Source organism: Egretta garzetta, unplaced genomic scaffold (assembly GCF_000687185.1).
Source record: "Egretta garzetta isolate BGI_Z169 unplaced genomic scaffold, ASM68718v1 scaffold137, whole genome shotgun sequence".
In the NCBI taxonomy this organism is placed as follows: Eukaryota; Metazoa; Chordata; class Aves; order Pelecaniformes; family Ardeidae; genus Egretta; species Egretta garzetta.
In genome coordinates, this window is record NW_009260139.1 from 83,417 (window position 1) to 99,586 (window position 16,170).

The 16,170-nt window shown below is 40.4% G+C and overlaps 1 protein-coding gene across 1 annotated transcript in view; it reads right to left on the reverse strand.

Annotated features, from left to right (window-relative positions):
• Positions 1–8,322: 8,322 nt before the first annotated feature.
• Positions 8,323–16,170, reverse strand: part of RAB38 (RAB38, member RAS oncogene family) — a 22,982-nt gene continuing 15,134 nt past the window's right edge. The window contains exon 4 of the mRNA XM_009641680.2: positions 8,323–8,475. Within this exon, the coding sequence (XP_009639975.1) occupies positions 8,323–8,475 (153 nt within the window). The remainder of the gene's footprint in view (positions 8,476–16,170) is intronic.

A 16,170-nucleotide genomic window follows, 5' to 3' on the forward strand; every position in this document is an offset into this window, starting at 1 on the left:
GCAATATCATAACCTGGGGTACAGCTGGAGGTACCACCCTTCACCATGATGCTGGCAGAAGGCTGGTGGGACAGTCTGTCCCCAGGCTTGCACCAAACCTCTTCCCACACAGCCGGTGAATCTGGCAGGGCAGGCTGGCTCCCTTGTGCCAGGCACACGCCCGCTTCCCGGCTGCATTAGCAGTGACTACCAGTCAAGCAGACTGACAAAACAACTTCTTTTGATCTGTTAATGTTTCTATTCCTTTCAGCATTTGCTTTGATTTGCTTTTCATTTAATTTCATTTAAATTCTCCCTTCATTCCAAACATGGTTGATGCTGTTTACTTTGTATACCTAAATAGCTGATACACTGTCACAGCCTCCAAGGGCACCTTGATAAGTTGTCTCATTTTAAAGTCACTTAGACCTAAACTGTGCCAGCCTAGCCTCCAGGCGACCTTTGCGCAGATGGAAACCACACATTATATTCTGCATTTTCAGGCTGGTTAAAAAATTTTGGAACTTTAATGTTGTGGTTTATGACAGAAGATTCATATTCTCATATGCCACCGAAAAGGTTTATTACCATGAAGGTTTATTATTCATGCTGGCTACTTGTACAGTCCAGGGTTTAAGATTTCATATGGCTAGGATGCATGGATCCCCCCACATAGCTTATGGATTATATACACCTTGTTTATAAAATATCTAAAGGGGGTGGGATGATCTCATTCTTTATTAAACCCTCTTCCCATTGCAATGTTTAGGTGGAAGATACCTTTTCCCCTGGTCCATTTAAACTGTTCAGGCTCTCTTTTAGGAGGGGAAATCTATTAGTCCTAGCCAAAGAAATGAGAAATGTATGCTTTGTAAAAAGCTATGCTTTACCAGCCAATTGACCAAGTAATCTAATAACAAGTTTATTTAATGGGAAAAATAATAGGTTGTAACTCCTGTTCCTTTTTCATTTAGCAGATTCAACTAAAGGAAAGTCTAAAGCAAAGTCTAAACTATGTTTTCTCTCCAAAACACAAGATGCCAGGAAAGGTTTACTCCTCTGCAACAGGTATAAAAAATCCCTACAGCTTCCCTTTGTGTCTTCATTATAAAGGACTCCAAAATTTGAAAACACATCCAGGCTAAACAGTGGTGTAGTTGCTGTCGTGTGCAGAGCCCTCCATTGCATAATAAGCACACAACCACCAGCAAGCGGGGAAATAAGGTTCCTTAACGATCAATCAGAGGTTTGACAGATCTCTCTGGGTTTCACAACATACGCTATAACTGACCTCTCAGACATTTACTTGTGCCTGGAAATAACATCTTTTACATGCACGGTTCCCAGGGAAGATACAGGGTGCTGTCAAATAGTCCACTTCTGTCAGTATATAGTTTTGGTCAGGGAAAATTGAAGAAAATCGTAAAATAATGCAGTGTATTTAATACTGTTGCTTCCCCCCACATACTGGCTGTATGCTATGTTTTCTGACCTCTAAATCACCCTCAGGTGTGGAATCAAGGTTTTTCTCCAAGATTTTAAAACCCCAGGATGGGATTGACAGGCTAGTCTGGCTCAGACGAAGCCTTAAATACCCATTACCTGTATATGGCCCAGAAGCAGACATAGACTTTCAGGGGCAGTTGCCTTTGGGAAACTTTTCTTTTCAGCTTCTTTTCTAACTTTTTTAGTTCATTCAAATGCCAGCTATGCTCAGACAAGACACATTAGCACTCTGTGCTTGCCGACTCTTTTATGGATGGTTTGAAGTATCTTTTCTCTTTAGCAGCCATGTGTTGCAGCGGTATCGACTGTCACTGGTGATCAGAAATGCTAATGCAGGATGACAAGAGGCCCTTGGAGGCATGATCTGGATGCGAGGCGCATAAAGACTGCATCCTCAGTCCTAATGACTCCAGTAAAAGCTCCTCACCAAAGTATCAAGACAAGGAGATGAGATGGCACCAAAGGTCAAAGAGAGAGAATTCCTGAAAGAAACTAGGCATTTTTGGCAAGGTAAACAAGCAAATTCCAAGGCACAAAAGGTAAAAACATAGGTCTTTGTGCCCTAAAAAATTCATAGACCTGTAAGTGATAAAAGCTTAACTGCGTCAGATTTTCACCAAGTGATTTTTTTGCTAAGGAACTCGTTGTGTGTCTTTCATTGCCCTTGAGTGCTTCTTGAATTGGTCCTAGCCCAGTGCCAGATGCTTCTGTCCACCCTGACTCCAGCTGTATTCTTTGCCTTCCTGTTGGTTATATTCATCTCTTTTGCAGGACACTGAATGCTGCTAAAGTGTCTCTGCTAAAGGAACATCTTGCAGTGGCCCTTTCTTGCATGGTTTGTGAAAGCGAAAGGCATGAATTCACAAAAACAGCAGATACATGGATAGATTACTGTGGGAGTTAGATCCCCCAAATGACCTTTTATATGCCTGAGAAAAGATTTAGGCACATCGGACTTTTAAACCTTTAACAAAGACACCATTTCTGAAAGAACTTGTAGCTTGTCTTTTAAAACTACTTAAACTCTGTAGATGTCAGGTGCAAATATTACCACTTGCTGTGGAATTGAGCTACTACAGCTTAAGTGAAAGCTCATTTCCTGGAAGCAACCAGGCAAATATCAGCTGGAACAACTTTCTCCTGCTACTGACACACAGAGAAGTCTACCAGGAGATGTTCATTTGCTCAGCTTCCACTCTGGGAAGTCGCGTGCTGTGGCTTTGCTCAGTTTAATATCTTATCTTTGTAAACTATTATTACTGCATTTGAAACATAAAACACAGAGATTCCAATCTTAATTAGGCAGCTGATGCGCTGCAACTGTAAAGGAGATGATTTTCAGGAAATGAGTATTCCCAAATTGTGCAGTGAAAGATATTTCCTCGTTATGAGTTGCTTGGTAAGTGTAGCTGCAACTGTGTCACTAAGTGCTGGGGATTTGGCTGTGGGTCTCGCAGCACCTCCAGCCATGGGGTGTGAGAATGTCAGCTTCCATAATGAAAAAAGGCAACAAAATCAGATTTTTTTTTTGTTGCAGAAAAGTTAAAAACTGTAAAATAAACACTAGACTCACACTGCAAGCATGCACCTCCTTTGTTTTTTGGTGGGTTTTTTTGTGGTTTTTTTTTAATTAATATAATCTAATATTTCTAGGGAATCATGAAAGGTCAAGTGTTTAACATTGCTGCAGGAACCAGCTTGCCCTGACAGCTGAAGACAAATGCAGTTACTACCTCCTAGACATGCAGCTGCCCGATTTGCAAATGTAGGCCATTTGTTACCCAGCCAAGACCTGAGCGTGTGGTTAATAATGAGCCCCCAAACTGATGATGCATCTATCTGTGAGCCAAAAATTCTGCCTGTAAAATCAGACTTTGAACTGAGGTTCTTTGAAGAGCTAGAGCCATGAAAGCTGCATCTGGAATTACATATCAAAGAGGATGATGAAGGTAGAAAAGGTGGAAAGTTTCTGTCTCAGATATGTAAACCTTTAATCAATGGCAAACACTAACCTGGAGGGTTTTAAAGAGAGGTTGTACAGAAAGTAAACAGTCTAAATGAAGCTATTTGTGTATATATTGTATATATATATATCAGAGATTGGCTACATATGAGGAAAGCTTCATTAGCTTGGGGCTACTTATATGTGCTTACTTTGGTTAATTAATTATTTTTACAAGTTAATTAATTATTTTTACAAAACACTCATATTCCATGTTTTGTCAGAAATACCATCTTTTATTACAATAGAACCTGCAGTCACATGCATAAATATTGGTGCCGTAAAATGTATTTTCATTAATTGTTTACTGGCAATTGACATAAAATTGCATTTCCCACATGTATTTACCAATTTCACTTCAGCCAGCTAGACAAGCTGTTTTAACAAGTAAAACAAAACTGCTATTGAAACATGCCCCTTCTCCCTCCCTCCCTCCCTCCCTCCCCTTTTATATGTAAGGTACATTAACATAAAAGCCACACAAAAAGAGCCTGAAGATAAAATATTGACATACAACAATTCAAGCCGCATACACAAGATACTGTTGGGAAAAACTATTCCTGAATAGAACAGTTCAATGAAAAGATGTGATCTAAAAAAATGGTACATAAGAAGAACAAAGCCTGGTTTTCAGAGTCCAAATGGCTTTCTGTTGAAAGCTCAACTTGGTAAAATAAATTATCAACTTTCTGGAATAATAGAGCAATATTTACCTTTCACTCCATCCACTCTCCTATCAGTAATACATATATGCTTCATAAGGTATTGAGGATCATGAGAATTTGTTTGTATGGAGCTTCAAGATGGAAAATGAAAGACATCCTGTCATTGCTGGTGGTGTGGCTGAGTTGGTAAATGAAGCCTTGGGGTGTGGATTCTCAACCACCATTTCTCATGAGTGTTTCAGGCTGGTCCCTCCTGCCCGGCACTCCATCTGTGCATCAGCTTGTGGTTCTAGGCGCTGGGATACCCAGAAGGGCATTTATGGAGAACTAGAATGAAAGTGAGTTTTAAATCCACTTTGCAGCATCTTTGCCCACTTGGAAGGCAGTAGAGACTCCTGTCATTTATTACTTATTGCAAACAGAAGAGGAAAATGTTTCATTTTGAAATGGCCATGCAATTAAGATGCCTGGTCCTTAATGACCAGCAAAGAGGACATAGCACAGAATGTATCAATAAAAAACAAGGAGATCCAACCTGTTAGGGACCGACACAGTATAATTAAATTTTATATTTGCTCCTGAAAGCGTATTGGCACAAACTGAGCTCATTAATTCCAAATTAAAGCTTTTATTCTGGCCTGCCTACAACAACCTTTTCTAAAAAGGCTCTGTTTGCTAGATACCCAGGTGGCATTCACACATTTATTGCGTTATTGAAAGAGACTTGACAGATTATTATCACTTCAGTACAAATAAAAATGAACATTTGGAATTATGTAACTTCCTAAGGAGGCCTGATTCTTCATTATACTGTTCTAATTCTTACAGTGTAAGTAGACAATATTTTAGGACTTATACCTTATATAGTCCTTAGTCTAGAAATTGGCCAAATTCCACCAGAGGTGGAAAAACTGCCCCAGAATTGTGACTACAGTGAAACCTGACACAACAGAAACCAGAGGAACAGATGATAAGTTCATAGCTTAAAGCAGGTTTATACAATACAATGAAGAAAAAAAAAATCGATATGTCTTTTAAGTGTTTTATTCATGTGGGGTTTTTTAATTACTGTTATACCAGATCTTTAGCCATAACTCTCAAACTTTTGTGAAAGTTACCATTATGCTTAGTGAACATTGGCTAGAAGCCACCAAAGACAAGTGATGTGAAGATAACTAAAAGAAATTAGCAACTATGTTTGTTGCAAGCTGAGCACAAAATAATTTTTGGAAGAATGAAACTTCCTCTGCTTCACCTGAGGCATTCAAATTTATAATTAAGGTATGGGGTTCAACTCATGAAAACTTAGCCCTTTAGAAGCCATCTGAATATCTAGGTGCTTGTGCCCCCCCCCAGTGTTGGCTCAAGGTATGAATTAAGGGTTATCCTTAATAAGGCATCCATATGGCTTGACTTAGATAATCCTTTACATCTGAAATAGCTGACCTGGCACTGGTTCTGAATTGCAGCTTTGCTGCTGAGATTATTAAACTAGTACCATGACATCTGTTCAGCCACAGTTTCTGTCTGCAACCCATCTGCAACCTATCTAATCATCTCATGCAGTCACACATTGCTTTATAACCTCAACTAGGTTAACTGAGGTGGAATAATTGAAGCTAATTGTTGCAGCACAGACAAGCCCTGGATAGATTTAGAACATTAAGGCATTACAGCACCATGTATTTATGCTAGAGGGCACTCATATTTCATTCTGAGCAGTAATAGAGCTTGGCATTTGTATAACATATATCTTCAAAGCATGGTGCCAAGAGTAACTTTCAAGGAGTGCTGTGAGGTAGGTGTGTACATCAATCCCTATTTTACAGATGAGGAAACTGAGGCAGAAAGGTTAAGGTATTTGACCCAGATCACAGCAGGAGTTAAAGGATGTTTAACACAGGTGTTAAGAGGATAACACTGTGATCAAGACAACCTGAAAATTACTCTCCTCAAAAAAAGCCAGCTCATGATATATATGGATCCTTTCATCTACATGTGTGCGTGGATTAATTCTGGATGTGGCTTTTTATTTTTAAAACCACAGACCTTGTTTTCCTATTCTAAAATTCTGTGACAAAAATATATCAATTTAAGACTTTAAGAGGAGCACATAAAGAGCTATATCTCTGTTCCTGGCTCTCCTCTGCAGTGCCTATACAGTAACATTTGGTAATAGGCTGAACTTTAGAAACACATGAACCCCATAGGTCTCACAGGATAAGGCCAGCTTGAGGTTGGGGTTTTTTTTGTTGTTTGTTTGTTTGTTTTTTTTTTCTTTTTTCTACCTATTTATTAGCCTTTGAGAGTTTTACTCCTTCATTTACACCCTAGTATTCAGTGAAATATTGCAGTGATGTCTGCAGACACAAGAGGTCATGAGATTCTGCCTCCTCCCCTCCATGGTGTTCCACAGCAATAAGGACACAAACCCATTGAGAAGACAGCTCCTGCCACTGAGAGTTCACAGCTTAGGAAGGAAATGGCTGAGTAAGAACAAGAAAATGGAAGTGATTTTTCTATGGCAGAAGACAAAGTTTGTCTTGCAGGGGCTTGCAGCCAGATGTCAAGACTTCTTGTCTAGACACACTTGTCTGAATGACTCCACCAACCTGCATATTTTGTGAGACTCTGAAAATCAACCATTTAATTTCCACAGTACAGCTCAATAAATTCCACACATATTCCAGGAGCGTTTCTTAGGACTGTTTCATTTTGTTTCCTATGACCGTTCATACAGTTGTGGTTTTTAGAAGAATGTTCTCAGAAAGCAAATACACTTCTATTCAACACAGATGCATTCCTGAAAAGCTCAAATGTTACATTATAGTGTGGATAGTGAATTTTCCCACGAGAATCAACATAATGGAGGAATGCATGCAGGAACTTATAGAATATACACAGTTTAAGATCACAGGGACAACACCTGTGGCATGAAGGGTGGAGAGGGAGGAACAAAATCAACAAGTGCTTTTCAGGGGAGATCCTGGCTTTCTATAACAGATAACCTTTCTGAAAACTCACAGCTGCTTCAACTATGAGATTGCACCCCTGATTCCCTGTTTTGTCACCCATTACCCTTGCCTTGTTTCATCTTGCTTCACCTGAAGGCAATGTTAACAACTATGAGAATTTAACTCTTTAGAAAGGGTCAACAAAAACTACATCGGGGTTCAGTCTCACAAGCTGAGATCTTCTGGAGAACTGAATGACAAGAAAGGCTGAGAGAGTTGGGCTTGTTTAGCCTGGAGGCAAGAAGGCTGAGGGGAGACCTCATTGTGGCCTTTCAGTACTTAAAGGGGGCCTATAGGAAAGACGGGGAAAATTTTTTTGGAAGGGATGGTTGTGACAGGACAAGGGGCAATGGTTTTAAACTAAAACAGAGTAGATTTAGAGTAGATGTAAGGAAGAAATTCTTTACAATGAGGGTGGTGAAACACTGGCACAGGTTGCCCAGAGAGGTAGTGGAGGCCCCATCCCTGGAAACCTTCAAGGCCAGGTTGGACGGGGCTCTGAGCAACCTGATCTGGTTAGCGGTGTCCCTGCTCACTGCAGGGGGGGTGGACTGGATGACCTTTAAAGGTCCTTTCCATCCCAAAACATTCTATGATTCTATGTTCAATCCTGCCACTTCATCCAGGAGTCTGAGCTTGCAATGTGGATATTTCATTGTGAACATTTTTGTTGCCTCTTTCTGAACACCTGTATTTTCATTGTCATTGTCATCTTCCTCATATGAAACAAGATCATTCAAGTGTGAAGGGTGACAAAAACATGTAATGATGATGGTTGGCTGGTCAGGGTATTGAGAAGATGGGCTGGAAGAACAATGGGCAAGTAGAGCATTACTGCAGACACATCACAAATATGAGCTTTCAGAAACCACATTGCAAAGAAACAGGTTTTAATATCACTGTTGGTGCTACCTAAGTGGGAAAACACAGCCATCACCATGAGTCTTATTTGACCATTAGCCAAAGACAGTTTTGAGCAATTACTATCAATGAACAGCTCATAAACAATTTTAGCTGTCAAAATTATGGAAAAATTAAGTGTATTTTTGAGAAAATGGCAATCTGCTTATGGACAATCTGGGCAGACTGGGTACATTGGATAAAGTATACATTGTGAATCATAGTTGTTCAGCTCTTGTAATAGTCTGGAAGTCTCTTAGGATTTAAAGCAAGCTGAACAACTGACAATCTTGGAGGAATTCAAGTGTGGTTTTATAATATCTGGTTCAATAGACTGAACTGGATCACTCTCACTAGCAATTATGTGTTTCACCAAGCATCTGGAAGCTTCATTGATGTTTATATTTTCCTGCAAGTGAAAGAGAGAGAGAGGTTGATTAGTCAATATTAATTACACCATGCTGCATATTTCCTCTGCATAATTAATTTTTCCTCTAGGAAACATCAAAAGTTTACTTTCCTTAATAAACAGCTTTTAAAATTTGACTGTATTAAATAATGCTTACTGTAGTTTTTAAGTTAGTTAGGTTTTTTGTATATTATGATTCATAACTCCTTTAAATTATACACAGAGTTCACTTTAAATTACCCCAAACTCTTGGTGATTTGATTGCTTCAATAAACTAAACAAATAAATGCCAGAGGGATGTTAAAGAGAGAGGCCTGATGTAACACCCCCAAATCCATATTTCTCTGCATGAGTAATGGTTACTCTGATTTTCAAATTATTAATTACCTATCAGCAACTACAGCTATCAATGGCACTTATTTTTTAAAGCTTTTTCCACAGAGTCAGGAAGATTTCTATATACAGTGCTCACAGTAAAACCTATGATGAACCAGACTCATTGAATAAATGATACAACCTGAAGTTAGAATCATAGAATCATAGAATGTTTTGGGTTGGAAGGGACCCCTAGAGGTCATCTAGTCCAACCCCCCTGCAGGGAGCAGGGACATCTTCAACTTGATCAGGTTGTTCAGAGCCCTGTCCAACCTGGTCTTGAATGGGGCCTCCACTACCTCTCTGGGCAACCTGTTCCAGTGTTTCACCACCCTCATTGTAAAGAATTTCTTCCTTATATCTAGTCTAAACCTACCCTGGTTTAGTTTAAAACCATTACCCCTTGTCCTGTCACAGCTGGCCCTGCTGAAAAGATTGTCCCCATCTTTCCTATAGACCCCCTTTAAGTACTGAAAGGCTGCAATCAGGTCTCCCCTCAGCCTTCTTTTCTCCAGGCTGAACATCCCCAACTTTCTCAGCTTGTCCTCGTAGGAGAGGTGCTCCAGCCCTCGGATCATTTTTGTGGCCCTCCTCTGGACCCGCTCCAACAGTTCCATGTCCTTCTTGTGCTGAGGGCTCCAGAGCTGGATGCAATATTCCCAGTGAGGTCTCAGAAAACAGTAAAAAAGGTTCTATATCATTCAGAGTCCTCACTTATTTTTTGTTGAGGCTGAGTTATCTTCAACTTACTGCTTCAGAAGAGCTGTATCACCATTGGTTTAATTTGTAGGACACAAATCCTCACGCTAGGGGTTTAGAACAAAAGGCAAAGCATGTCTTTTTCTACACATGCCTTATTTCAACAGTGCGTTTAACTTGCAGCAACCCTTACTCTGTAGAATAAGCAAAGCTGAAGCATTCTGATCAGTGAGACACAGCTCAGCACAGCATATAAAATAAGCAGTAATACTGAGTAAGGATTTTTTTTTTTTAATAACAACCACCAATATGTTTGGATTGAAAAGTCAGGCTTTCTGGAATAGAAGACACCTTTCTACTCTAAATATTGGCTTTGATTATTTATTTTATAAGACAGGAGATAGCAACCTCATTGTAGCTTCAGTCTTCTGGGAAATTTTATCACACCCCCACATACATACATGTAGAAATGCATATATATTTATGTATATGCACATACTCCTCTTGCTCCATAAAGATTATGTTTTTATTTGCAATCTAAGACTGACCCAGGTTTCCAGGCTGAATCTGGAGCCTGTTGTACTGAGACCATAAACACCCATGCACACAATGCCACGAAGTCTACCTTCAGCAAATGCTCAGCATCAATTCAGCATAATTAATAAAATAGCCTGTAAAATTTAACACATTAAACATTTTTTTTTTGCATGTGTGTGTTCAAAAAAAGTCAGATGAGATGATTAAATATGAAGTTCAGTTATAAAAGAAAGAAACCAAAGTGTACGTGTGTGTGTTTCAGTAGAGATGGTAGAATTATATGAAGATCAAAAGCTCAAGTAATGGATTCTGTGAGGCTGATTTCTCACGGTCAATTGAAATCAACGGCAAAGTTCCACAAACTCCATTGACCACCCCTTTGCACCACAGCAAAGAGCTGAAATCTGGGGATCTTACTGAAGATGTTAATTAGTGCCAAGATTTCACAGGTTTCTTCAACTACACAAGTGAACTTAAATATTTGAAATTTGACCTGTAAAGGATATCAGTTGGTTGTAAAAAACTCAAATCTTTAGACAAGTCCTTCACAAACTAACCCCTAGAAAGTAATCCAGAGCTGGGAGTCAGCTCTGTGCTGAGATGTTAATATGTTACTGTATCACATGGCGTGCTCAGACCAGACAAGTGAATTCCTCAAGCATGCACCAGAAGTCTTTTTCAGAACACTGTGAAATTTTATTAGAAAAAATAGAAAATGAAAAATATCTCTCAGTACTGCTTCAAAAGGTGAAGCCAAAACAGGACTGTTAATTGCACAAAAACACACACATGTAAAAATCTTTTGTGTTGTGTTTTCTTTTATTAATGGACTGATAAGCATTTCATTTACTCATGTGCTGCTACTCTCTTGGGATGGTACCGTGCACTTTTTCGATAATGTCTGAGTGACTATCTGAGATTGTGCCCAAATTGATTAATGTTCAGATTTATTAACAGAAACCCTCTTTGTCAGAGGCTTAAGATCAGCATTTTGTAAGAGTGGGAAAGGGAGGAGGAACCCAAGCTCACAAAAGCATAAAATGGGTATAGGTTGACATCCCTCATCCCCACTGGTGATGGATGGAAGTCCATGTGCCAGACCTGAGCCTAAAAATTCAGAGGGAAAAAAAATGCTGTTTTACTTCAGCCAGAACTAAAACCAAAGTGAAATTGGATTATTAAACATCTTTTTAAACCTCTATAGTTTTTTGGGGGAAGAAAGACAAATTTGAACATGCAAGTATTGTTTTGACATAAAGAGTCAAAATATTTAGTTTTGGGAATATGAAAATTAAAAGCTTTTCTTTTTCTGCATTGCTCTTTTTCCTTCTTAGTGAAATCATTTACCAAATTTAGCGCATATTCCCTATTATGTTATTGATTGCATTTTGGATTGAGTTTGCTGTTTTCCTGGTAGGTGTCCGCCCAGATCAACTGAATGTCTGTAAAGTGGAATAGATACAGGTAGAGATCATCCCTGGCTCTGGCCATTCCACTTGAACAGGCTTCTACTTTCGGTCCATGCCCACCTTCCTCTCTGCCAGGGCACCATCCCTTCAGATGCGCTTGCTGAAGTTTGTGCCCCAGCTCTTACTTCTTCAAGCAAAATGTGCTGCTTTGTGAGTGTTCACTATTCAAAGCATTTGCACCCATGCCATTAAAATCCTGCCTTTTGTTCTGTATGAGAGGAAAGGAATAAAAAGCCCTGTCCATAATGTGTGTTAGATCAGAGTGTCATTTTCTTATCCTGAACATTCATATGAACTCTCTAAGCTGCGTGGATGAAAATTTCTGCTGGGGTACAAAGGGAGCAAGAGAGGAAGGGTGACCCCGGCAGAGAGCACAGCTGTTTTTGAGCTTCTGTCTAGCTCCAGCCTTCTCCCATGGCTCCGATGACAACTGGCACATGGTTTGGATGAGAAGTGACACGTTAAGTCACTCGCTGCAAGGAGTTTGTCCTCATGCCAACAAAGCAACGCTCGCTGTCCCAGCTCTATGCCTTGACCACTTCTTTTCTGATGCCTTTTGTTGCAACCCTAACCCTATGGTGTCTACTCTGTGTCCCAGGTCTGTGGATCAGACATGGCTGTATTCTGGTCTGTCTAATGAAATATTGATTTTGCACCTCTCCTCCTACAGTGTGTTTTGCAAAAAAAAAAAAAAAAATCAATAATCTGCTAGGCAGCGAAACAGCTGCAGACAGTAGAAGGTGATCTGCTATCCAAACACAGACACTAAGAGACCTCGTAATTTTAGAGAGCAGGAGGTGTTAAAAGGCAACCTAGGAAAGGGCAGAGAAAAAGGAGCAGGTGAAAATCCACCCAACAAATACACAGAAACCAACAGAGAGTAAGATTGAGCAGAGAGGAATAATCACAGACACCCTACTAATAATACTGAAGCATAGTAACAACCTCAATTATGCCTAAAAATAAAATTAATCATGTTTCAAAAAAAGAAGGAAAACATAGGTGAGACAACAGAGTGAAATGATGTCTTCATTGGGTGTCTATGTTGAAATGCCTTAACTGTCATCTCCCTTATGGCTTTTGTTCTACACAAAACACTAATTGTGATGATTGCTGCAGTTTGGACTTTTTTCATTCTCCTTGCCTTGCCTTGTCTTGCCTTTCCCTTCCCTGCCTTGCCTTGCCTCACATCTTCTTTCTCTTCTCTTCTCTTCTCTTCTCTTCTCTTCTCTTCTCTTCTCTTCTCTTCTCTTCTCTTCTCTTCTCTTCTCTTCTCTTCTCTTCTCTTCTCTTCTCTTCTCTCCCTTCTTTTTTGTCTTTATTAGCTTCCTTTCATGTTCTAAGCAAATTTGTCAGGTCATACCAAGGGGCCTACTCTGCCTCCTTGGTAGAGCCACTTCTGAATATCAAGACGTTCAGGTGTTATCTAGCTCTTGACATGGTATTAGATGCACCTGTAGTGCTGTACCTTGTTTTCCAGCCTGCTCTGAGGGCACTTTTATCTTCACAGTTCTCCAAACACTAGGGACGGTCTATCCACCTGTACTGCTTTTAAGGATGCTATTGCCCAGCACTGCATCTTTGATGTGTTTATCTTCATAGCATCTTTCTGTGATAGGGAAGTGCTGCAATGGCCATTTGTCAAATGGAGAAAAAGCAGAGCCCTGATCAGTGGAAACTGCATGAAACCTGGTCAAGCACATGGTGGCTGGAACATAGTTGGAAAGTGGGAGATGGCATACTTTGAAGTCTTCTCATGATAAGGTAGGAACACAACACCTTTCTTTTCCAAGGCTTGTGGAAGAGTTTTTTACTGCAAGACCAAAAAGGAAGCATCTCACCCATATTATGGTGTCTTTGTTGCTGCCAGTCTTCTCTTCCTGTTTTTCCTCTGCTTCTCACATTGAGATCCTGACTTAGCATGCTAGCTTTTATGAAACCCTTTCCTAGGCATCTCCTCTTGCCCTCTCCCCTGAGGTCTTTAACCCATTTCTGTGACTTTTGTGCCTCAGTAAGCCCCAGCACCTGAAAGACACTATCACAGTCAGTGATGCAAGACCTAAGCTGAATCCAGCCCTGAGTGGTTTACCCCGCATCAACCTGCCAATGTCTGCCAAAGCAAGGACCAACCCAGATCCTGTGATGATGTCTGACTACTTGAGTAAGTCTTTCTCTTGATCCCATTGAGAAGGAATGCGAAAGTGAAAACCAGCACATGCTACTCTCTATTCTATTACCAAACAAAGCAAGGCAAAGAAAATAGCTCTGAACAATCTCTGAAACACAGAAAGGAATACTGGAAGATACAAATGAAATTACAGTTTTCTTTGTAGATCGATCTCCTTCAACTGTATGTTTTCAAAGGGTGGTTTTAAGGAAAGGACAGCCACTCAGGGCAGGGGAGTAGAGTTGCATGATTTAGAATCATAGAATCATAGAATCATAGAATGTTTTGGGTTGGAAGAGACCTTTAGAGATCATCTAGTCCAACCCCCCTGCAGTGAGCAGGGACACCGCTAACCAGATCAGGTTGCTCAGAGCCCCATCCAACCTGGCCTTGAATGTTTCCAGGGATGGGGCTTCCATCACAAGCTTGGGCAACCTGTGCCACTGTTCCACTACTGTCATTGTAAAGAATTTCTTCCTTATATCCAGTCTAAACCTGCCCTGTTTTAGTTTAAAACCATTACCCCTTGTCCTGTCACAGCTGGCCCTGCTAAAAAGATTTTCCCCATCTTTCCTATAGACCCCCTTTAAGTACTGAAAGGCTGCAGTCAGGTTTCCCTGCAGCCTTCTCTTCTCCAGGCTGAACAACCCCAACTCTCTCATCCTGTCCTTGTAGGAGAGGTGCTCCAGCTCTCGGATCTTTTTAGAAGCCCTCCTCTGGACCTTTGAACCTATTGCTATGGGAAATAATGTCATAGTCCTGTAATGAAACAATCAGCTGAAGGAAAAATAAATACTTTATTAAATATGTCTCAAAGCAGTACATACGCTCAGCAAGCTTCTTTGCGTTCTGGATTGCCTTCCCCCTAATGTGTCAGCTCTAATGCAGATGCAGAACATTAACATTTAGAGCATTCCATTTCAATATATGAAATAAATCCCCTCAGAATGGACTGGCTTTTAGCTCTTTACAGAAGAAAAAGGCCTTTTCTAGTTTTATGGGCCTGTCTCACTTCCAAATGAAACTTTTTTTCTTTGCCATGCAGATTTTTCTGTCTGGTTGTTTTCTGGTATAAAACTGCTCCCTTTCTACATTTGGGTAGTTTCTTTCTCTGACTGAATCTGATGCCTCTGAGTCTTACACTGAAAGTCAGGGTGAAGAACAACGTGTATGCAGGCCTAGCTAGCTACCTAACATGGACACTTGGGGAGGTCTAAGCCAGCACTGCTTAGAGACATGGCCTTAGACTCTACTACTGGAGTTAATCAACTTCCCTTAAGTAAACATTTACAAATTCCGAAATATATAGTTATTAGGTGGGTATCTAGTGAAAATAATTTGATTTCCATAATGCACTAAAATCCAGGAGCAGGGATACAATTTTCAAGATGTTTCAACATGCACTCCCCTGGAGAAAGGAATCTGAGGAAATGGCTCCACACGCTCCCTTAGCAGAGCTACCTTGGAAACCACTGGCAGCAGAATCTTACTAAGATATTGTGCCATACTGCTGTGGTTGTGTTTCAAAGAAAACACAAACATACACGTTAAAAGCTATCTGGATGCATGAACATGAAATTCATGGATGTGAACTGCTGTGACTGCAACCCTGAGAACAAGATCATTTTTGTAATTGAATTCTTAGAGCTGGTTGGATATGCTGTGGCAGAATTGTTGGACTAAATGACCTCCAGAGGTCCTTTCCGTCCTCGTTTCTGTGATTCTGTGAATTTCCAGCTTTTGGTCAGCACAAAATAACATATTTCATGAAAGTGATCCAGAGAGCTATAGGACAGCTCTAATACCTGTAGGATGATCAGAAGCAACTCCTTTTGGTCACAGGAAACAAACTCTGCAGAGGATTCTGCACAGTGTCTGTATATCTGAACTGAAAGCTTCTGCCTTAGGTGTCAGCTTCATTTCTTGGTTTATGGTAGAAGCTGAAATATTTTCTAAGGCTCTGTGTGGGCGAGATGGGTTAGACATGTTTCTGAGTGAATTAAAAAGACAATGTGGGGAGCTACACATCCCTAACTGGGTCTGGCAGTCTCAGATGGATTGCTTTGGTTTCAGCTACCAGATCAGCAGATTAGCTGTAGTGTGCCAGCCTAGTTCAAATGCTTGTCCAAACTTTGTTTTTCTTTATGGAAATCATAATGCATATCTTATTCCTCTGCAAGTCTACAGTAGAGCTTGGCTTTTTCAACTTTCATAATAATTGTCCACTCAGAAGAATTGAAGAATTTGTGATTTAAGCAAGGGGCAGTAGAGCTTGGTTCATGCACAGAGCTCACTGGTAAGACGAGCAGAATTGTTGTCCTTGCTTTATGGAAGAAGAGGCTGGATCAGAGGAGAGAGTGACTTTCTGAAGGTCACGCGGTAGACCAGTGGCAAAGATGACTCCTGATTCTCTGAGCCCAGAGCCTCAGTGCTCTTTTGGTCTCCAGG